The 21,677-nt window shown below is 38.2% G+C and overlaps 1 protein-coding gene and 1 pseudogene across 2 annotated transcripts; one reads left to right on the top strand and one right to left on the bottom strand.

Annotated features, from left to right (window-relative positions):
* Positions 1-7,814: 7,814 nt before the first annotated feature.
* On the top strand, positions 7,815-16,286 carry Mrps33 (mitochondrial ribosomal protein S33). Of its 2 annotated transcripts, none has more exons than XM_027952156.2 (3): positions 7,815-7,873; positions 12,513-12,750; positions 15,806-16,286. In XM_027952156.2, exons 2-3 carry the CDS (start codon positions 12,536-12,538, stop codon positions 15,909-15,911), a joined length of 321 nt encoding a protein of 106 aa, XP_027807957.1. In that variant the 5' UTR covers positions 7,815-7,873; positions 12,513-12,535; the 3' UTR covers positions 15,912-16,286. The 2 variants fall into 2 exon arrangements, with proteins under 2 accessions (XP_027807957.1, XP_027807958.1); XM_027952157.3 differs by lacking the exon at positions 7,815-7,873 and adding an exon at positions 7,915-8,185.
* A 1,269-nt stretch (positions 16,287-17,555) lies between these two features.
* On the bottom strand, positions 17,556-17,740 carry LOC114105596 (ATP synthase subunit ATP5MPL, mitochondrial-like; annotated as a pseudogene).
* Positions 17,741-21,677: the final 3,937 nt, after the last annotated feature.

Raw genomic sequence — 21,677 nt, forward strand, 5'->3', positions numbered from 1 at the left:
ATTGAATAGTGGTGGTTTTATAATAAGAGAAACCAGAAAAGACAGGCAGACACATACACATACCCTGTCTCCAGCCATGTGATGCCCTGTACCATCTTGAGACTCTAACACCAGAGGTGGGGCCTCACCTTTGGAACAGAACCATAAGCCAAAATTAACCTCTTTTTTATTTATAATTTAAGGAATATGTTACACTGGGTTGTTAACAACAGAAAATGAACTAATACACCTTGCTATTCTTCAGGAAACATTTGTGGTAGTTTTTGGAAATTCACCAAACATGTTGTTAACACAAATAATAAATAGGCCAAAATGAAAAAAAAAAAAAAAAACAAGGATAGATATAGAACAACAAGGTTTATGTGACCATAGCTGGTCCTCCATAACTACAGGTTTTACATTTGTGGATTCAACCAACTATGGATCAGAAACCTTTGGAAAAAATATTGTTTCTGTAATGAACATGGACAGACATTTTTCCTGTCATCATTTCCTAAACAATACAGTATAACAACTCTTTACATAGATTTTACATTAAATTAGATATCTTAAGCAAACTAGAGATGATTTAAAGTTTGTAGGAAGCTGAGACTACTGTGGGAGGTCAAGACCAGAGGCCCAGGCTCACAGTAGGCCCAGTCCACCCCTCCCCCTGCAGGGCAGACACCTGCCAGAGCCTAGCTTCTGGTGCAGGACCACCCCTTCCAACCAGCAGACTACAGGGGGAGGTCAAGCCCGACAGCCCATATCTACCCATGCTGACTTGCACAGGACCCAGGTCCAGGATACGGTAGCATACAGTGAGGGACACCAGCAGGGTTTGGAAGCCCAACATCAAGGTGAGGTACAGACAATCTGCATAGGTACTACTAAAATATAGGGAAGAAACTGTAATATCTCAGGTCCACATTGTAAGAAAGGAAGACACATAGACAACATGAAAAAACAAGGGAGGAAAGTGCCCCAAACAAACCAGGACACTATAATAACAATCCATGGAGAGCAAAGTTAATGAAACATCAGAGAAGGAGTTCAGAAGGTTCATAATTAAAATGATCTGTGAATTAAAGAATGACCTAAATGAGCAAATACAGGCAAAAATTGATCACTCCAACAATGAGATAAGAGAGCAAATACAGTAGCAAAAGATTACTTCAAAAGAGAGATAGAGACTCTGAAAAAAAAAGTCAGAAATCCTTGAATTGAAAGATACAATAAATCAAAAAAACTCAATAGAAAGCATAACCAACAGACTAGATAACTTGGAAGAAAGAACGTCAGATAATGAAGACAAAGTATACAATCTGGAAAATAAAACTGATCACACAGTGAAGATAGTAAGAAACCATGAACCGAACATCCAAGAACTATGGGACAGCATCAAAAGACCAAATCTAAGAGTTATTAGGATACAGGAAGGCACAGAGTGTCAAACCAAAGGAATGCACAATCTCATCAATGAGATAATATCAGAAAATTTCCCAAGCATGAAGAATGAATTGGAAAACCAAATACAAGAGGCTTACAAGACACCAAATGTACAAAATTATAACAGATCTACACCAAGGCTCATTATAATAAAAATGCCTAGCATACAGAATAAGGAGAGAATCTTAAAAGTCGTAAGAAAGAGAGGCATTAGATCAAATATGGGGGAGACCAATTCATATCTCAGCAGATTTTTCAACCCATATCCTCATAACAAGGAAATCATGGAACAACATACACCAAGCTCTGAAAGAAAATGGGTGCCAACCAAGAATCTTATATACAGCAAAACTAAGCTTTAGATTTAATGACAAAATAAAAACCTTCCATGATAAACAAAAGTTAAATGAATTTACAACTAGAAATCCTGCACTACAGAACATCCTCAGAAAAATATTCTAAGAAGAGGAAATGAAAAACAATGATGAAAATCAATAGAAGGAGGTATTACACTAAAGGAAAGTCTAATCATAGGAGAAACCAAGTCACGTTAAATAACAAAAATGGCTGGGAATACAAATCATGTCTCAATAATAACCATCAATATTAATGACCTAAACTCACCAATCAAAAGACAGAGACTAGCAGATTGGGTAAAAAAGAAAAAAAAGAAAAAGACCCAACAAGATGCTGCCTCCAAGAGACTCATCTCATAGGAAAAGACATCCATAGACTGAAGGTGAAGGGTTGGGAAAAATCATACCACTCACATGGACTGCAGAAACAAGCAGGCGTTTCCATCCTCATATCAAATAAACTAGACTTCAAACTAAAGTCAATCAAAAAAGATAAAGAAGGACACTACATACTGCTTAAGGGAACTATACACCAACAAGACTTAACGATTATAAATATATATGCCCCAAACAATGGAGCATCTACGTTCATCAAACAAACTCTTCTCAAGTTCAAGAGTCAAAATGACCACAGAAAAATAATTTTGGGTGACTTTAACACACCTCTTTCATCACTAGATAGATCTTCCAAACAAAAACTGAACAAAGAAACTATAAAAATCAATAATTCAATCAATAACTTAGACTTAACTGACATATATAGAATATTTCATTCTTCAACAAGAGAACACACTTTCTTCTCAGCAGCACATGGATCCTAAAATAGACCATATACTATGCTACAAAGCAACTCTTGGCAAATATAAAAAGGTAGAGATACTACCCTGCATTCTCTCAGATCAAAATGGAATGAAATTAGAAATCAATGATAAAATAAAAAATAAAATCCACTCCAACACTTGGAGACTAAATAATATGTTACTGAATGAACAATTGGTTGCAGAAGACATCAAGGAGCAGGTTAAAAAAAATTAGAGGTGAATGAGAACACAGATACAACATATCGAAATCTCTGGGACACTTATGAAAGCAGTTCTAAGAGGAAACTCTGTTGCATGGAGATCATTCCTTAAAAGAAGAAAAAGTCAACAAATAAATTACTTAACATTACATCTCAAAGCCCTAGAAAAGAATAACAAATCAACACCCAAAGCAGCAGAATACAGGAAATAATTAAAATCAGAGATGAAATTGAGACAAAAGAAACAATTGAAAAAATTGACAGAGGGCTCGGGATGTGGCTCAAGTGATAGCGCGCTAGCCTAGCACGTGCGAGGCACTGGGTTCAATGCTCAGCACCACATAAAAATAAATAAGTGAAATAAAGGTATTGTGTCCAACTACATCTAAAAAATAAATATTTTAAAAAATTGACAGAACAACAGACACTACAGAAATACAAAAGAAAATTAGAAATTATTTTGAAAACTTATACTCCAATGAAACAGAAAATATCAAAGGTATTGACAAATTTCTAGAGTCATATAATTTGCCCAAAATGAATCAGGATGATATACACAATTTAAACAGATCAATTTCAAGTGATGAATAGAAGATGCCATCAAAAGTCTACCAGCCAAGAAAAGCCCAGAACTGGATGGATACACAGCCAAGTTCTACAAGACCTTTAAAGAAGAATTAATAACAATACTCTTCAATTTATTTCAAGAAATAGAGAGGGAGCACTTCCAAACTCATTTCTATAAGGCCAATATCACCCTGATTCCAAAACCAGGCAAAGAAACATCCAAAAAAAAAAAAAAAACACTTCAGATCAATATCTCTAATGAACATGGATGTAAAAATTCTCAATAAAATTCTGGCAAATCACATACAAAAACATATCAAAAGGGCTTGGGATGTGGCTCAAGCAGTAGCGTGCTCACCTGGCCTGCGTGTGGCCTGGGTTCAATCCTCAGCACCACATACAAATAAAGATGTTGTGTCCACTGAAAACTAAAAAATAAATATTTTTTAAAAATTCTCTCTCTCTCTCTCTCTCTCTCAAAAAAAAAAAATATATCAAAAAGATTGTGCACCACGATCAAGTGGGGTTCATCCCAGGGATTCAAGGTTGGTTTAACATCCAGAAATCAATAAATGTAATTCATCACATCAATAGACTTAAAGATAAGAATAATATGATCATCTCATTAGATGCAGAAAAAGCATTTGACAAAATACAGCACCGCTTTATGGTCCAAACACTAGAAAAACTAGGGATAACAGGAACATATCTCAACATCATAAAAGCTATCTAAGCTAAGCCCCAGGCCAACATCATTCTAAATGGAGAAAAATTGAAAGCATTCCCTGTAAAAACTGGAACAAGACAGGGATGCTCTCTTTCGCCACTTCTATTTAACATAGTTCTTGAAACACTGGCCAGAGCAACTAGACAGATGAAAGAAATTAAAGGGATACACATAGGAAAAGAAGAACTCAAATTGGCACTATTTGCTGATGTATGATTCTATCCCTAGAAGACCCTAGAAGTTCCACAAGAAAACTTCTATAACTAGTAAATTAATTCAGCAAAGTAGCATGATTTAAAATCAATACCCATATATCAAAGGCATTTCTGTATATCAGTGACAAATCATCAGAAAGGGAAATGAGAAAAACTACCCCATTTACAATAGCCTCAAAAGACACACACACACAAAAAAAAAATACTTGGGAATCAACTTAACTAAACAATTTTAAAAATCTATATAATGAAAATTACAGAACCCTAAAGAAAGAAGTCAAAGAAGACCTTAGAAGATGAAAAGATCTACCTTGCTCTTGGATAGGCAGAATTAATATTATCAAAATGGCCATACTTCTAAAAGCACTATACAGATTTAATGCAATTCCAATCAAAATCCCAAAGAAATTCCTCATAGAAATAGAAAAAGCAATCATGAAATTCATCTGGCAAAATAAGAGACCCAGAATAGCTAAAGCAATCCTTAGCAGGAAGAGTTAAGCAGGTGGCATCACTATACCACATCTTACACTGCCCTTCAGAGCGATAGTAACAAAAACAGCATGGTATTGGCACCAAAACAGACTACAATGGTACAGAATAGAGGACACAGAGACTAACCCACAAAATTACAATTATCTTATATTAGACAAAGGTGCCAAAAACACGCACTGGGGAAAAGATAGCCTCTTCAACAACTGGTGCTGGGAAAACTGGAAATCCATATGCAACAAAATAAAATTAAACCCCTAAACTCTCACCATGCACAAAACTCAACTCAAAATGGATCAAGGACTTAGGAATACAACCAGAGACCCTGCATCTAATAGAAGAAAAAGTAGGCCTTAATCTCCATAATGTTGGATTAGGCCCCAACTTCCTTAAATAAGACTCCTGTGGCACAAGAATTAAAATCAAGAATCAGTAAATGGGGCCGACTCAGACTAAAAAGTTTCTTCTCAGCAAAAGAAACAATCAATGAGGTGAATAGAGAGCCTACATCTTGGGAGAAAATCTTTACATGTCACATATCAGATAAAGCACTAATCTCTAGGGTATATAAAGAATTTAAAAAGCTAAGCACCAAAAAAAATAAATAAATAAATAACCCAATCAATAAATGGGCCAAGGACCTGAGCAGACACTTCTCAGAAGATGATATACAATCAATCAACAAATATATGAAAAAATGTTCATCATCACTAGCAATTAGAGAAATGCAAATCAAAACCACTCTATATTTCATAATCTCACTCCATTCAGAATGGTAGCTATTATGAAGACAAACAACAATAAGTGTTGGTGAGGATGTGGGGAAAAGGTACACTCATACACTGCTCGTAGGACTGCAAATTGGTGCAGCCAATATGGAAAGTAGTATGGAGATTTCTTGGAAAAATAGGAATAGAACCACCATTTGACCCAGCTATCCCTCTCCTCGGTCTATCCCCAAAGGACTTAAAAACAGCATACTACAGGGACACAGCCACATCAATGTTTATAGCAGCACAATTCACAATAGCTAAACTGTGGAACCAATCTAGATGCCCTTCAGTAGATGGATTAAAAAAATGTGGCATATATACACAATGGAATATTACTCAGCAATAAAAGAATAAAATCATGGCATTTGCAGGTAAATGGATGGAGCTAGAGAAGATAATGCTAAGTGAAGTTAGCCAATCCCCCCAAAAAAAAAGCCTAATGTTTTCTTTGATATAGAGAGGCTGATTCATAGTGGAATAGGGAGAAAGAGCATAGGAGGAATACACTCTAGATAGGGCAGAGGGGTTGGAAGGGAAGGGAGGGGGCATGGGGTTATAAATGGTGGTGGAATGTACAGATCATTATTATCCAAAGTACATGTATGAAGACACGAATTGGTGTGAATATTTTATATACAACCAGAGATATGAAAAATTGTGCTCTATATGTGTAATAAGAATTGTAATGCATTCCGCTATCATACATAAATTTTTAAAAATTATGTAAGAAGCTATGTGTAAGTATATGCAAATACTATACTTTATTTAAGGGACTTGAGCACCTCATGACTTGATATGGTATTTTGATATCCATGAGAAGTCCTGGAACAAAGCCCCACTGAGCGATGACTACAGACATGTATACACACACACATATATATATATATGTACATACCTGACTGTATATGTGTGTGTGTGCGTGTGTGTATGTATATATTTCTTGCCACAAGTCAACTACAAATTTAGCTTTAAACTTTCTAAAAGTCAACACATAAAAGAGGTCTTGTTTATATAGCACAGTGAATTTCAGATAAAATGAAGCCAACTCCACAGAAACATAAAAGACAAGGTAAAATTTTCTCCCAGAAGTTCTGTAACAAAGGATATCTTTTTTGAACTGTTGTTATACATAGGATTCTCATTACCCTCAGTGTAAATATTACTATAATCCCTAGATCCAAGGTGATAAGACTGATACTGTGAATTGATACCATATCAAAACATAACTTCATAAACACAAATTCTATAGAAAGGAAGACAGTGTCAAATGAATACCTTCTTAGTATTCTACTTACTGATTTGCCTTAAATTACAGGGTAAATTTTAGAGTATTTATGAAATACTTGAATAATGCTCAGAAAATACTGTTTTTCTCAACTGATCAAAGAGTCAGTAAGTGCTGCAGACAATGTCTATAAAATGTGGCTTGCTTGGAAGCAGATTTAGCAAGGAATGAAATACTTAAGAGTTTCTACGATCTGCCAAGAGAGGTCTAGCTCACTACTGAGGAGACAGATAATGCTCCATCCCCACCCCTTGAAGAAGCTTCTGAGCCAAAGAAGGACAGATGCAGAGAACAGAGCCCCTAACCTAGCCAATGGCAGGTAGGGCGGGGGGCGGGAGAGGGGCGCCTCTGGGGATAGAGTTCAGTTGGCAGAGTCTTGCCTAGCATGCACAAGGCCCTGGGTTCAACCCCCAGCACCACCAAAGCAAACAACAAAAAACCTAGCCAAGCGGGAAGCACAGGAAGGTCTGCAGTAGCTTAGAGGAAGAGTAGCGGGTCGGAGGAGGGGAGTGGCACCTCAGGGGAGTGTGAAAGCCTCTAGTGTCAAGTGATGCCTTGGAACACCTAAGATCTACGGTGGATGGGGGGGGGGGGGAAACAGAGTGGAATAAGTGGGTGACAAAAGAAACTGCATTTTATCCTCCCATCACAAAGCACTCGCATCGCCATTGCTTCAGAGCTTATTGAAGCCGCTTTTTAGACATTCCCCGCAAAAACGAAACTGGCAGATCCAGCAGGACCTTCCAGGAAAACCAACTACCCGGACCCTTCCCACCTTCACAGTACTCCCTACAGAGGCGCTAGCGTCAGTGCGCAAGCGCTCTGCATGACCTAGAAGGCCCCGCCCGGAGAGCGAAAGCTAGTAATTCCGGGTTGTTACCAGAGTTCCGCTCTAGCCGCCAAGCTTCCGTTTCTCTACTGCTCTCCGTTGAAGATGCCCGGAACTGGGAAGCGGCTGGGGGCGGGCCATCCGGGACAGGGGCGCGTGGGGGAGGCAGGTCAGGACCAGGTAAGGCTGTCGGTGACTTGTGGGGCTCTGCAGATATAGCGGCGATGACTCGGGAGTTCCTGCGGGGTCTCCAGTCCCAGGAAGAGGACCAGTCCATCTCTCTAGTGACCATTTCTCTAGGTTTCTCGTGTATCTCACAAACACCTCGGCCTTTTCTGGCTCCTGTTGGGGAATTTACCAAATGAAGGACGCCAGCGTTTTTGCTGCCGTAATTTCCTCTCCGGCGCAGTTAACTCTGTGGCAGATTAGTTAGCAGATGCTTGGTTCGCTTTCTCTGCTCTCCAGATCGCCGACTGCATCGCAGCTTGGCGGGTGGGTGCTGATTATTTTTATTACCCTTTTAGGAAAATTTTTGTGCACCACTCCACTGATCCAGGTGTCAGTTGACCTGACACTACTATAGTTTCCATCCCAGGGAGGGGCGATCCAGTCAGACAGAGGGGACCCCGAGTTATTCTTGCTGAGTCGAATAAAGCCAACATATTCACTGCCGTCCATGCCACTACGATTTAGTAAAATAATAGGTACCGGGCACTGCGCTGTGGCCCAGGCCGGTAATCCCAGCTGCTCGGGAGTCTTGGGCAGGAGGATCGCAAGTTCAAAGCCAGCCTCTGCAACTTAGCTGGGACCTAAGCAACTTAGCGAGACCCTGTCTCCAAAAATAAAAAGGCGGGAGATTTGGTTCAGTTATTAAGCGCCCCTGGGTTCAACCCCCCTGAACCTAAAAATAATATAATCGGTACTGGGCATTAAGAATAATAAAGCATTCCCATTGGGTTGTTTTTCTGTGATGACACGTGAGCACAGTGTGTGCACGTACCTGGGATCCCCGTGAGTGAGCATTGTGCCATACATTTTGCATTGTCAGCCTCACAATTCAGAGAGGTGCCTGATGGTCGCCATTTAGTAGGTGAGAGAACCGAGAGACTAGGAATAAGGACTACTATAAAAAGACATGGCTAGGCAAGAGTCCAACTAGCTGGTGCTTTATGCTAAGCAATAGTTTTTGAGAAACTGGAGAAGACTTTCTTCCCAGCAATAAACACACGTGCACATTTCAGCATACAACTTTAAATATTCAAAAACAGGCATATCCAGATTAAAAACTCCTGCACTTCATTTTCACCTTTGAAAAAGAAAAGTCTAATTCAAAACCAGTTATTAAAATAAAACTGATGTTTTAAATGCATCAGACTTATTGAAAGATCAGAGCATCTGGCATTTTTGTGTCAAAAATATGGAAATTGTCTTGTGTGGACCTAAATTGTTTTGCTTAGCATATTTGAGTGTTTTTTCTCAGCCTTTTCAATTCCAGTTATTTTTTTCTCCATACTGTAATTTTCTTTAGATCTCATTTAAAGAAAAGTACCATTTCAAAGTGACTATTTTGTATCCCCAAAGAATGGTTTTATGTGAATCAAAATATAATTGACATGTAAATTATTTACCTTTTATTTTAATATCAAAACAGGGCCATCATATTCTTTATCTTTTAAGAGAATTTTGAAAGATTCTATAAGGAATCATGAGGGTCCTAAAAAGGACCAAGGCTTTTGAATTTTTTAATATTTGAAGCTAGTAAAAAGCAGCAGTTTGTCTTAGGACCTGTACTTATGCACAGCAAAACCTTTTATCCTGTTTGTTTTGTTTTGTTTAAAAAGTATACCAAGCTCCTCTGTCATTCTCCATCAAAGATGTGTATGTTGGGCTTTGTGGATGAAAACTATAAGGCAGTGGTCATTTTCTCCCTGTTTTGCAGGTGATTCTTTGCTTCCAGTAAAGGACCTAGATTTGAAGAGGCTTATTCCCTTTTCTGTCATAAATTTTTTAGGATTTAGTTTTTGTTATATAACTATGTACCAATGGATTATAATCTGACATTATTACCTATGAGTTATGTTTCCCAGTAACCTGCTTCGTGTAAAGTGGGCATGGAGATAACAGCCTTCTGTGATAACTTAGCCTCAGTAAGTCCCTGCCTCCTCTTTGCTACCTGTCAGTTTACCAAAGTGCTGGTCCCTCCCCTTGTTTCTCTGGCTGTCTGGCTTTGTAAGTGAGGAGATCATTCCAGGGAGGTACAAGTATAACAGGATGGAGATTTTCCCCCCATGATTAAGTGAGGACAAGTAATCAACAAAATGTGTGTGTGTGTGTGTGTGTGTGTGTAATAACACCAAACTTACGAAGACATTTAGAGTTTTTCCTTTTATTTTTCTTTTTAGTTACTATTTATTGAGTGCCACTGTCTTACTCATTTCTCAATCTTGCAAACTTTGTTTTCAGAAAAAGGGAACTCAAATCTAGAAAAGATAGTACCTGTTGAGAATAACCCAAGTAATAAATGACAAAAGAGTCAGTCCTCAAACCTAGGCCTTGAGACTCCATGCTGCCTTGTTTAAAAGTAAAGTAATTTGGCATTCAGACATTGTTTTCCTGAAAACATTCTAGCAGAACAATAGTTCCCAGACTAGCTTCCAAGTTATCTATAGAAATACTGCGTAATTAAGAGTAGGAATCTATTCTGATGCTCTAAGGGTAATTATGCAAAACAAGGTAAAGTTAATGAAGAAACTGTTGTTTATTAAACTGGTGTTTGGAAAAAGATTACTTTAAAGATGGAAAGAGGAGAAAAGGAACTTTTTGCAGCTTCCAAAAGTGACTTTTGGATATTTGCAAGGCCTGGGGAGGTTTATGGCACTGACTTGTTATCTATTTTTCTATTAACATTAAATTGTTAATGGCCCTTTTTTCTCATTGATAAAAATATAACCTTAGTCCTAACAGGTCCAATCCCAACCAGTCTGCAACCACATAATGCAGCAAGAGTTGGGAGAGAAGTGAATGGAAAAGGAAAAAGGAAGAGCAAGGCTTGTAGGAGATGTTCAGACTGGGGGCTAGGGAAACCTTGGATTCAGCAGTTCTCTCCTTGCTGGCCTTCAGGTGGCACTATTAACCCAAGATTGCTTGGCTGGTGTTCAAAATGGTAAATGGTTTGAGGTTGACATTCTGCAATTGGTTTAAGGTCAGCCTGTGTTCTTTTTATGGATCTTGAAATGGGCCTTAAAACATGTGAGTTTGTTTATTTTCTTGCAAGCGTGATTTTGAAATTTTATCAGATGAACAGAGCCCCTGCCCCTCACCTGATGTGCCTCTTCGCTTGTGTGTGGGAGCTTCTTTTCTCTGCTGGTGGCAGTTCTTTGGCATTTTGATTTCCTCCCACTCTCTTGGCATTTTCATTTTTGTACCCTTTTTGATAATCTCATCTAAATAATGTGTAATTCACCTTTAAGAATCATGTGTGAAAATTTGAATAGCTCTTTTAGCACATTGCTGTTTTAGAGTTGTTAGTTCTTCAAGATAAATATGCCTTTTTTCCTTTGGAAATCAGCTCCTTTTTTTCCCAGCTGAACTTTCCCCTAAATAGCCTTTTAGTCAGCAAAGATTCTCATCTCATTATTAGAATTTCACATAAATTGGAATATTCTGTAAGCAGTAACCCACATCTGATTTAGAATACAATGACCTTATTATTCCACCAGCAACATTCTTAATTTTTATGTATCTCCTATGTACCTTTTGATGTCCTTTTTCTTTGTCTTGTGAGAATTGACCCCTGTGGCACTCTACCACCAAGCCACATTCCCAACCCTTTTTATTTTTATTTTGAGACAGGTCTACCTCAGCCTTTCTAGTCACTGGGATTACAGGCATGTGCCATTTCACCCAGCTTTGTCTGTTAGCTGTAATTTTTGCATATCATATTATCAGGTGTGTGTGCATGAGCGTGTTTTGCTAAGGATTAAAGGCAGGGCCTCATATTTGCTAGGGAAGCTCTACTGAGCTATGTCCCTATCCTCCTGGTTATCATTCTTATACCCATTTCAACACTCTGTGCCTCTGAGGAAAAAGTTTTTCAGCTAGTAATAACTTAGCTAGTTTTCTAAGTAATATCACCGTTCCCAAGTGCCTTCTGTTTAGGAATAAAATGAATCTTTTGAAATGTTGATCCTTATTTGAGCTGTTGAACTTTTATTTCTGTAGGACTACTATCTTTTCCCCAAGTGGCTCTCAGTCTCTAGGCAGAATTCAATCCAGTAACCTAGAGGCCAAATGACCTCATAACTCATTAACAGTTCTCAGAGCCATCTGGTGCCCTTGAGGAGAATAGTGTTCAAAGGCCTGATAATAAAGACGACAACAGCATAATTATTTCTCTGCCATGATTGCACCTTTAGATGGCAAGCAGTCAGCATATTTATTTGCAGATTGCTTAGGTGGTGGTTTTTAAAGGTGTAATAACAAAGCTGTGGTAGAATGACTTGTTTCCCTATCCTCTTCATCCATCCTGCAAAATAGATAAACTATAAGCAAACACCTACTGAATCACAAAGTAGTTCTCATTTGTAAAAAGGGCAGTACATTAAAGAAATGATATTTTGTGAATACAAAATGTGAAAATTCAAAATGAAAAGCATGCAAAGGAAACAGCTGTTTGGGCTGTGGATGTTTCTCAACTCCAAAGCATGTCTTGCCAAAAGGTGATTCATGAGTGGCTTGCTATATCTTCATTGTCTAAAGCGTTCATTAGATAAGCTCAGAATTTCTTACACTAACCTGTTTTTCTTCTCATTTTCTGTAGGGAGTCTCCTAGATGCTCAAGAAATGTCTTCGCTTTCAGAATATGCTTTGCGCATGACTCGTCTGAGTGCTCGGCTCTTTGGTGAAGTTGCCAGGCCAACTGATTCCAAATCCATGAAAGTAGTGAAACTATTCAGTGAGCAGCCACTGGCCAAGAAGAAGGAGACTTACGACTGGTATCCAAATCACAACACATATTTTGGTCTCATGGGCACACTGCGTTTTCTTGGCCTCTACAGGTGATGACAAAAAAACACAAAGAGGACCCTGTGAGAGATGCTCTTAGCGTATTATCAAAAGAAAAAAGTCAGCCTTTCAGCTAATAAGGTGGCCTTCCTATCCTTATATTTCTGTGGTTCTTACAAGAGAGCCCAGATAGTTCAAAAGGTGTACTTAATGGGAACAGGTTGCTGTCAAAATATCTATGAGCAAACCAAAAAAGAGGAAATACATGCTTGTTGGCAAACAATTAGGCCTAAAACATGACTGATATAGAATTTATAGTGAGCTGTAGAGAGATTTTTAAATATTCATTAACCTAAGAACACTAAAAAGAATGCAGAGAAAAACTGGTCCAAATTCTGAGGAAGAAAACCCCAGGAGTGCCACAGTTGCCCAGGCAGCAGGTTCTTGACGAACAGAGTCCCTGCCCCACACCTGATCTGCCTCTTGGAGGGTGTGTGGGAGCCTCCTTTCTCTGCTGGTGGCAGTTTTGTTGGCATTCTCTTTTCCTCCTACTCACTTCTGACATTTTGTACCTTTCTGATATATTAATTTGATCGAATTAAGCTGTAGTTCACCTTTAAGGATAACGTATAAATCACACGGGCTGTTAACACTATGCATGTGTACATTTGGGTAAATTCAGGAAGTGAGTGCTTAGGATTAGACCTCTAGAAAGAGAAAAGATAAAATACCTATGTAATCATTTTTCCTTTTTTTGTTAAATATTTTTAGTGGTAAATGGACATGGTACCTTTATTTTATTTATTTACATGGTGCTGAGGTTGAACGCAGTGCCCCACATGTGCTAGGTAAGCGCTGTACCACTGAGCTACAACTCCAGCCCCTATGTATCATTTTTCTTTAAAATTTTTTCTTTACCAAAAAATATATGTTCTTGTTACAAAGAATTAAAACATAACATAATTATATAGCATTAAAATACATAGCATCTTTTTAAAAATTTAACCTGTTTTAATTGAACTTATCTTTGGGCGACAATACAGAAATTAATTTGAGACCATTCTTTCAATTGTGATTAAAATTTTTAGTTCAGCATGATGTTCATTCCAGAGAGCTGAAGGTTGGTATATTCATTAATCCAACAGGTACATCTTAAGTTACATGTTCAGGTACTTAAGATGAGAACTAAGGGAACAGCAGTATTCAAAATGGAATTGGTTTTCTTAGTTAATATATTAGAGTTCATGATCTATTTTTAATGTCTGGAATTGCTTGGGACTATCTCCCTCGCCATTAGTCTGAGCTCAGAAAATAAAAACTAATCTTATTAGTATATAAAATAAAATATTGGGAGCCAGATCTTCTGAGTACAAGATTATAATCCATAACAAGATCACATTTTAATGTATCTGTTTGCAGCTGTTCCCATTTGTTTGAAGAGCAAACACCTGGCTATGTTTAGAGACAGGAAAAAATACTTAGCACTTAGTTTTCCAAGGAAAAGCAACATTATTTTCATGTATTTAGTCACTAGTTATAGTAAACGGCACCTCTAATGTAGGCCTCCTGTGACACCAGGCAGGATTAAACTACACAGTCCCTTTAGTAAAGAAAATCTGATTCAAAGGCCTGCAGAACAGGGAGGGAAGCACAGGTTCCCAGAAATAATTGGTTCAGTTAATAGGTGCTGGGTTGTATCATCAACAGAGACAAACCTCCCTGCCTTTGTGGAGCTGTCTTTGTCTCCAGGGGTTGACAGGGATGGGGGAGGAAAAATAACAAGTAAGTAAATTATGTGATATAGTACAAAGTTAAAGACAGAGCTGGCTGAGCAGGATCCAGAGGGCTGAAAGGGCCCTAGTGGGTGGGGAGAGGCCATGTTACAGCATTCAACAGGACAATCAGGGTCAGCTACATCAAGGAGATGAGATTTAGGCAAAGGCTCAAGGATGGTGAGAGCTGAGAAGAGTTTGCAAGGCAGAGGCAAGAGCAGAGCAAAGGCCCGGAGGTAGGAGCATATTTAGAATGATCCAAGAATATTGCAGGCTAAGGAAATAGTGGGGAGGCAGGAGACAGGTCACGGGGTGGGGGGTGGTCTCAGCTCCTGTGGGTGCACAGGAGGCAGGTGACAGGAGTCTGTGGGTTTTGCTCTGGATGAAAGGGGGAGCCATATGCAGGAGTCACATAATCTGACATATTTCAGAATTGCCCTGGCTGCTGTGCTGAAAATTATTTGGCATTTTTAGTTAATCCTGAAGAAGTCTGTTGTATGCTGTTCATGTTCACGGAATAAGACACTGAATTCTGTAAAGCCAATCTATTTTAAAATAGTCTAGAGAGTTGAAATTCAGGCCCAGCAAACCCTTCTAACATTTAATTCATATACCATTATTATTCATAGTTTATGGATGAGGAAACTAAGGTGTAGAGAGATAAGGTCACTTATCCAAAGTCACAGAGCACCAAATGGTGACGCTGTGATTTGAACCCAGGTTCCAGTGGGTTCCACAGCTTACATGTGTAAGCACTATACTCTTTTGGTGTTTGGTCTTAAGATATAGGCATTTTAAACAGTTTAGTCCATATGAATAAATAGTTGTAGCAGCCTTGATTTCTATAGTATGTTTTTTGATCTGGCTTCCTTCTCCCTGAGCCTTTCCCAGCAGCCTCTTTATGTGAAGTATCTACTGCCATTAAAGCCACTTCCTCCAGACCTCTGCCCCTTTTTTAGAAGATACTGATTCCTGGGGCAGTCAGGGTCTCTGTGTAGCTACTGAACTCTATACCTGATTTCTGTTCCTCTGATTGTTTAGTATTAATGTAGGGAAATTTGAAGTAGTTACTTGTGAATATCATAATTACATAGGGTTACCTGGGCTGGCCTGGAAGATCAACTGCAGTTTATGGCATTGTTTCTATGAGGGAAAACTCACTTATAAATGAATTTTTAGAAACAAGGGGAACCCTTGTACTTTATTCAACAAATTGAACATGTACCCTGAAAAGTCAAGAATCAATAACCAGAACAATCTGAAAAAACAGTGAAATATTGGTATAGTTTTTCAATATAATAAAAAATAACAAGTTGATTATTTTTCCTTCATGCAGAGATGAGCATCAGGATTTTAAGGATGAGCAAAAGCGTCTAAAGAAGCTTCGTGGAAAGGGGAAGCCAAAGAAAGGAGAAGGGAAAAGAGCAACAAAAAAGAAGTAGTGTTGGCCCATCAAGAGAGAATTTCTTCCTCAGTGATTATGAGAAGAAAGTACCATCTTTCCATGTATTAGAGGAATGTACTCTGCCTCAGTGAAGGTTACTTGGAGAGACACAATCCTCCCTGTATTGAAGTATAATTCAATTAAATGGTGACTGGTAGCCAGGTGTGGTGTAGCATACCTATAATCCCTGTAATTTGGGAGGTGGAGGCAAAAGGATTGCAAGTTCCAGGCCAGCCTCAGCCACTGAGCAAGACTTTTTTCAAAATTTTAAAATATGAACAAAAATAAAGGGATGTAATTCAGTGGTAAAGTACCTCTTGGTTCAGTCCCAGGTATCAAATAAAATAAAATTGTGACTGGTTTCTTGAACACATTCAAATGCTGCAAATGTCCTTGGTTTTGTAATCTGATGTTTTCTTGATTCTCTAATGGAATGAATACATAAACTATTGTTTAATGACTTGTTTGGGTGGGGATGGGATGTTGAGGAGTGGAAGGGAACCTCATTAAGTGAGTGTCCTGCAGTACCCTCATCCCTCCCTCTTATCCGCCCCTAAACTTCTTTCATCTTTCTGGCCACTCAGCCACTGTCTCCACCACCAAGCTCACAAACTTTATATGCACCTCCACCTGCTAAGTGGGATAAAAGGCCATTATAGGAAAGGGAATATTGAGTCCCTACTGTACACAAGGTACTAGAACCTGGGTAACCCCGTGGTTAACAAGAGAGATAATCCCTAACTCAGGAAACTTGCAGCCTTTTGGGGGAAGATTAATATAATTATATACAGTTGTATTAAGTGATACAAAGGAAAAGTCTGGACTCCTCTGAGTGGGAATGGATGTGGATCCAGAGAGACTGCCACAGGCCCAACCTTATTAGGGAACTTAAAGAGGGCCTTCCTAAAGAAATTATTTTTAAGCTGAGCCCTGAAGGATAAATAAGATTCAGACGAAAAATTATGAGAAAAGTTTTTGAGGCAGAAAGAACACTGTAAAGCCCTAAGTTTAGAAACTGTCTTGTTAAAAATTGAAAACAGACCAGGAACTGGTTCATGATTGGTCATAAGGAACTAGAGGCCAGACAATAAAGGACTTGCAAGTCTATGGGAAATCTCAGATGTGACCAACTTAACTGAAGATCAATTTGTATAAGACGTTATTCCTATTGGAGATGACTATTGCACATATCTGGGTATTTTATTGTATTACTGAGTATCCAAAAAGATTAGAAGGGCCTCTGGTTTTATTCCTCCAAAAGTTGTCCTGAATCTTTAGCATTGTCCAGTAAGTTTTTTAAAGTTTTTTTCCCAGTTGAGATAGACAGATATAAATATGTAACAAAATTTAGCATCTTAAAAGTATTAGAATTCAAGTGAATGCCTAGAACCTGACCACCAACCCACCAACCCCGAGATTGCTCCTCATCCCCAGGTTTCCTCAGGAGTGTGGGCTGCTGCATTGCAAAGGCTCTACTGGGGGAAACATACAAAGCAGTATTGGCATGGGTAGTGGTGCATCTCAGATCATTTATTCATGCCATGTAGTAAGTGATACTTATCTAAGGGTATAACAATGTACTATGTTCCCATTAACAAAGCCTGCTTAAATTTACAGGCAGACTGACGATTCTGCAAGCTGGCTAATGATGACCATGAGCAGGTGCAGGACTTGAACCTTTCAAAGCTTTACTTTTATCAGCACTCTTGATTTTTATAAACAATGAAGCTCATCAACCCCATTCCTACCCAAATCTCTTGGTAAACCTGGGTATAGTAGGGCTTCAAGTGGATCCAGTCAGTAGTTTTTAATAATAGTTTGAAGCATCTCAGCAGAACCAATGGCTAAGACTGCAAAGCCAACAAACCATCTCAACCATTTTTAAGTGAGCAGTGCAGTAGTGTCAACCTGTACAACACATTGTGCTAAAGTACTTTTTAACCCATTTCCACCACTAAGGCAAAGAAAGCAAAATGCACAGGCTAGAGTCCATATAGCAGCTACTCTACCTACAGTTGTCTTTCCCTGCAACACTGAATGACTCCTGATCCCAGTACATATGTTTACACAAATATTACTTTTAAAAATGCATAATCTAGATTGTATGGCTATGGCTTATATTATAGCCTGTTTATTTAAATAAATAAATAAATAAATAACTGCCAGGCCAATGATGCACACACACCCATAATCCCAGCAGCTTGGGAGGCTGAAGCAGGAGGATCGCAAGTTAAAGCCAACCTCAGCAACGCAGTGAGGCCTTAAGTAACTCGGCGAGATCCTGTCTCTAAATAAAATATTAAAAAGGGCTGGGGATGTGGCTCAGTGATTAAGCGCCTCTGGGTTCAATCCCTGGTACAAAAAAAAAAAAAAAAAAAAAAAACTACCTAAAACTAGGTGATTTGTGCCTGATAGAAGTGAATTCAAACAGAAGACTGAGAATCCATTGGTTTAAAGCTCCTCTCTGAGCATATGCCATGTATGCCTGACACAACAGTTGTAGAGGATATAGAAACTAATAGATGTCGTCCATATGACTGTGTGAATGAATGAGTGTGTGGTGTCTGTATTTTATAAAGTATTAGCAAGAATACTTGGGAAGTTGCTTAGAAAAGTGCAGATACGTTATTATTGGCCAATGCAGCTGAATCAGGTGTGGATGAATTGGGCTGAGGAACAGGATCTTAGCCTGAACCCAGTATAACTAAGTGATTATTCTGAATTATGTCATATTTTGAAGTGCAAGAAGTTAGGAGAGTTAGCATGATTATTGTAGGGTAACTGTACTAGATGCCAACAGCAGACCTGAGTCAGGAAAAAATTAAAGAATCGGTATACTGGTTTAGCTGATGGAAGGAAGAGCCTTCAGTGAGACTCTCATACCCTAAAACTGCAAGAAGCCTCAGCAGTGTTTGATGGGAAAGTTTGTAAGTAACTGAGCAGAAGATGAGTATGGCCACTGCTCCATGCTAAATATCAGAAACTAAAGCTAAAATTTATTTGAACATAAGTTGTACCCTCAAACCAACTGTGAGAATACCACACAATTCAGCCTACAGTGAACTGCAAGGTACAATCAAGAGAAAAAAAAAAATCTCTAACCCCAGGTTTAGACTAGCCAGATTGTTTAGCTGGAGTTTTAGTCAAAACTTAAACTATGATTTCCCTTCAATGTTTGGTGCTTAGTGTGCATGGAAGATTTTGCTCTTGATTTCAGTATGGCATAGTAAAAAGAGGCTGGGTTTTTTATTCAAAAAATCATGGGCCTATGACAGTGTACTTGCTGTATGATCCTACATTACCTTCTCTGAATCTCTCTGTAAAATCACAATAATACTTCTCTGGATTATCAAAATGTTCAGGTATTTATGAAAAGGACTATGTAGTAAAAATTTACTCACACGTTTTTATGTAGAGTATTTTGTGTGACTAGTAAGAACTGCTCTTCTAGCAGATTTTTCCAAGGTAATATTGACAGATATCTGCTAAAAATATATATCTCTTAGTGCTGGGGGTTCAACTCAGTGGTAGAACACTTGCCTGAGCTTCATCTCCAACACCACACACACATAAAAATAATTTTAAAATATCTTTTTTTCCTCTACATTTAAATGCAGCTTGGTAGGTTCTAGAAGAGAATGTAGGTTAGAAATATTTATATAATTGTTTATAGAAACTCATTTTTTAAAAACACAACATACATAAGTAAAAGCATAATAATAATGCTTTAATTTATAATACATTTTCAAAGAAAAAATACAGCAAAATTTTAAATTCTACTTTCTTGCAAGTGCCTAATGTTAGAGATTTATTGCTGGTAACAAACTTCAAGAGCAACAGATAGGATAAAACATCTTTTAACCTGCCAACCCTATTAATGGCTCTTTTTCATAATTACTCAAGACAAATTAAAATTATTTATTTACAAAAATATTGAAGCTGGACAGTGGCACACACTTGTAATCCCAGAGTCTTGGGAGGCTGAGGCAGGAAGATTGTAAGTTCAAAGCTAGTCTCAGCAAAAGCAAGGTGCAAAGCAACTCAGTGAGACCCTGTCTCTAAATAAAATATGAAAAAGGACTGGGGATGCAGCTCAGTGGTTGAGTGCCCCTGAGTTCAATCCCTGGTACCAAATATATATATGCACTGGAGGTGTAGCTCAGTGGTAGAGCACTTGTATAGCATGTGTGAGGCCCTGGGTTCAATCCCCCAGTACCCTCCCAAAAACAATGAAGCTGGAAAGGTGGCATGCACCAGCCTAAGCAACTTAGCAAAACCCTATCTAAATGCCCTTCAATAGACGAATGGATAAAAAAAAAAATGTGGCATTTATACACAATGGAGTATTACTCTGCATTAAAAAATGACAAAATCATAGAATTTGCAGGGAAATGGATGGCATTAGAGCAGATTATGCTAAGTGAAGCTAGCCAATCCCTAAAAAACAAATGCCAAATGTCTTCTTTGATATAAGGAGAGTAACTAAGAACAGAGTAGGGACGAAGAGCATGAGAAGAAGATTAACATTTAACAGCGATGAGAGGTGGGAGGGAAGGGGAGAGAGAAGGGAAATTGCATGGAAATGGAAGGAGACCCTCAGGGTTATACAGTGGAGGGGGTAGAGAGAGAGGAGGGGAGAGGAGGGGAGGGGGGATGGTGGAGGATGGGAAAGGCAGCGGAGCACAACAGACACTAGTATGGCAATATGTAAATCAATGGATGTGTAACTGATGTGATTCTGCAATCTGTGTATGGGGTGAAGGTGGGAGTTCATAACCCACTTGAATCAAAGTGTGGAATATGATATGTCAAGAAATTTGTAATGTTTTGAACAACCAACAATAAAAAATTAAAAAAAAAAATAAAAGAAGGTTGGGTTCAAACAAAGATACCCCACAAAAGGTGGGGAATTTGAAACCAGAGGCAAAAAACTATGACTTTTGGCCAGAGTGGATAATGTCATCAAAGTTCCTCAAAAATCCAGCTGGGATCAACCACGCCACAAGTCACTGAAAAGTGATCCACCTTGGTTGTTCATTCCAAATCAGTGACATAAAATGATCCAGGAGACACTGGGTAGCTCCAAGAAACCCACTTCTTCCATCACCACAAAGTCATGACATTTAAATGACCCCACTCCATGCTACTAGGAGAAAAAGACAAATGAAACAATGATCATATACTTAAGCCATCTAAGCAGAGAATAATTTTCTTTAAAAAAAAATGACAGGTTAAACTATTGTAAATAAAAGAGTCTATGGTGTTGAAATAAGGATAGTTATTCCTTCTCTTTACCTTTCCTTCCCACCCATTGGTGTGAGAGAGTAGAAGTGAGCTCATGCAGAAAATTAGGACAGTTACAAAGAAATAAATATTAAATTGCTTTACAAAAAAAAAACCTATCTAAAAAGAAAAACATAAAATCAGACAAATAAACAGTGATACATTCAAGAAAACTTAGATAAAACAGAAACAATAAAACCCTAGATATTGAGATAACTGGAAAAAACAGTAAAATATTTATGCTAAACTTAAAACAATAAGAAGTTTTTTAAATGATGCAGGCAGCAAAATAAACAGAGAGGTCTTAAAACTGATGTGAGGACTGGCCAAAGAAACTACCCAGATATAATTTCCTAAGTCACCTGGAGATGTGGCAATAATATAGATTCATGTTAACCCATTTTGTCCCATCGTCCTGGATATGGAACATCTATAAAAACTTAAGTATAGTATGTAATATAATTATATAATGCATAATGTA

This window comes from Marmota flaviventris, chromosome 1 (assembly GCF_047511675.1).
Source record: "Marmota flaviventris isolate mMarFla1 chromosome 1, mMarFla1.hap1, whole genome shotgun sequence".
Lineage (NCBI taxonomy): Eukaryota > Metazoa > Chordata > Mammalia > Rodentia > Sciuridae > Marmota > Marmota flaviventris.